The following is a 1,212-nucleotide window of genomic DNA, read 5'->3' as shown; positions in this document are numbered from 1 at the left end:
AGAATATGGGGTTCACTCAGTAGCAACTAAAATAAAATGGAATTATGATACCAAACAGTATATTCCACTGGTGCATAAAATTGATTATATGTAAATGTTGATATCAAAGCAATCATGTTTGTCAAATATCAGCAAGTGGTTGGGAAGATTCACTGAGGTTACCGTGCCTGACCCAGAGAAATATATGTCATCTGGCAGGTCACTAAAAGAGACCATGCACAATTATCTTCCTTTTTCTTAGAAAATAGCAGTGTACAAAAGCCTCACCTGCAGAGGATATTCTATCACAGGCAACTCTTCTGCACCTGGCCCAAACTGCTTGCGAACAGCAGAATAACGAACTGCAATGGTTAAAGCCTTTCTCAAATGGACAACTCCAAACCCTATGATTCCTACACGTCCTACTGATAAGTTTCCTAAGGATGCACCTGTAAATAAGAACACTAATGAGTAATATGAAATAGTATTTTTATATTTAAAATCTTCCTTGGAAAATCTTTATTTACTTATATCACAGCATGGTTTTCACAAACACACCAATTATAAAACTTCAAAACACTTACCAAACCTCTTGTTGGGATCCTTATAAGGTGTTTCATACACTCCCTCTGGTGTAACATCACCAGTTCGGTTAAGGAGATTATCACGAGGGATGGCATAGTGATCAAACATCATAACTCTGCAAGGTTAGCAAAAATTGTATAAAGGATCATACTTATTCAATAGACAGTCCTTTAATCTATTAAAGATATTCAAAGTATATTTATAATTGTCAACAAAAAATTAAGACACAACTTACCCATTATCTACACCATTAAGGCCTAACTTATGCCCCATATCTACAATTGTGACTCCCGGGTAAGGCAGCAATGTCTTGGGATCACGAAGAGGTACAATAAAGCAATGAAGGCCCTGGCAAACTCCATCAGGTGTGTACAATGTGCAAACACCAAACCATGGCTTGCAGTTTTCCCTAAAGCAAACAGATAAATTAGCAAAGAGGTAACATAAAAACAGCATATCTACAGCATACCATATAATCTGCCTAGAATGAAAGGCTGACAGTCATGGACAGGTGAAGTAATAAAATGGTCACTCACAAACATTGGGATATTATCATCTTATCTCCAATTTGCATTATGAAAAAATCGTCAATTGAAGTTAGAAAACAATGTATCTCATAAAATCAGTAATCTTTACTGCAACATCACA

General features: G+C 36.1%; 1 protein-coding gene across 1 annotated transcript in view; it reads right to left on the bottom strand.

The window, feature by feature from the left end:
- Window positions 1-222: 222 nt before the first annotated feature.
- Window positions 223-1,212, bottom strand: part of LOC119586647 (peroxisomal acyl-coenzyme A oxidase 3-like) — a 1,128-nt gene continuing 138 nt past the window's right edge. Inside the window, exons 2-4 of the mRNA XM_037935387.1 lie at window positions 800-973; window positions 564-679; window positions 223-428 (exon numbers count right to left, since the gene is read on the bottom strand). Coding sequence (XP_037791315.1) covers window positions 238-428; window positions 564-679; window positions 800-973 — 481 coding nt within the window. The 3' untranslated portion in view covers window positions 223-237. The remainder of the gene's footprint in view (window positions 429-563; window positions 680-799; window positions 974-1,212) is intronic.

Source organism: Penaeus monodon, chromosome 21 (genome assembly GCF_015228065.2).
Source record: "Penaeus monodon isolate SGIC_2016 chromosome 21, NSTDA_Pmon_1, whole genome shotgun sequence".
NCBI classification, from domain to species: Eukaryota; Metazoa; Arthropoda; class Malacostraca; order Decapoda; family Penaeidae; genus Penaeus; species Penaeus monodon.
The sequence above is the reverse complement of the archived record's forward strand: the minus strand, read 5'-3'. Positions and strand labels throughout refer to the sequence as shown.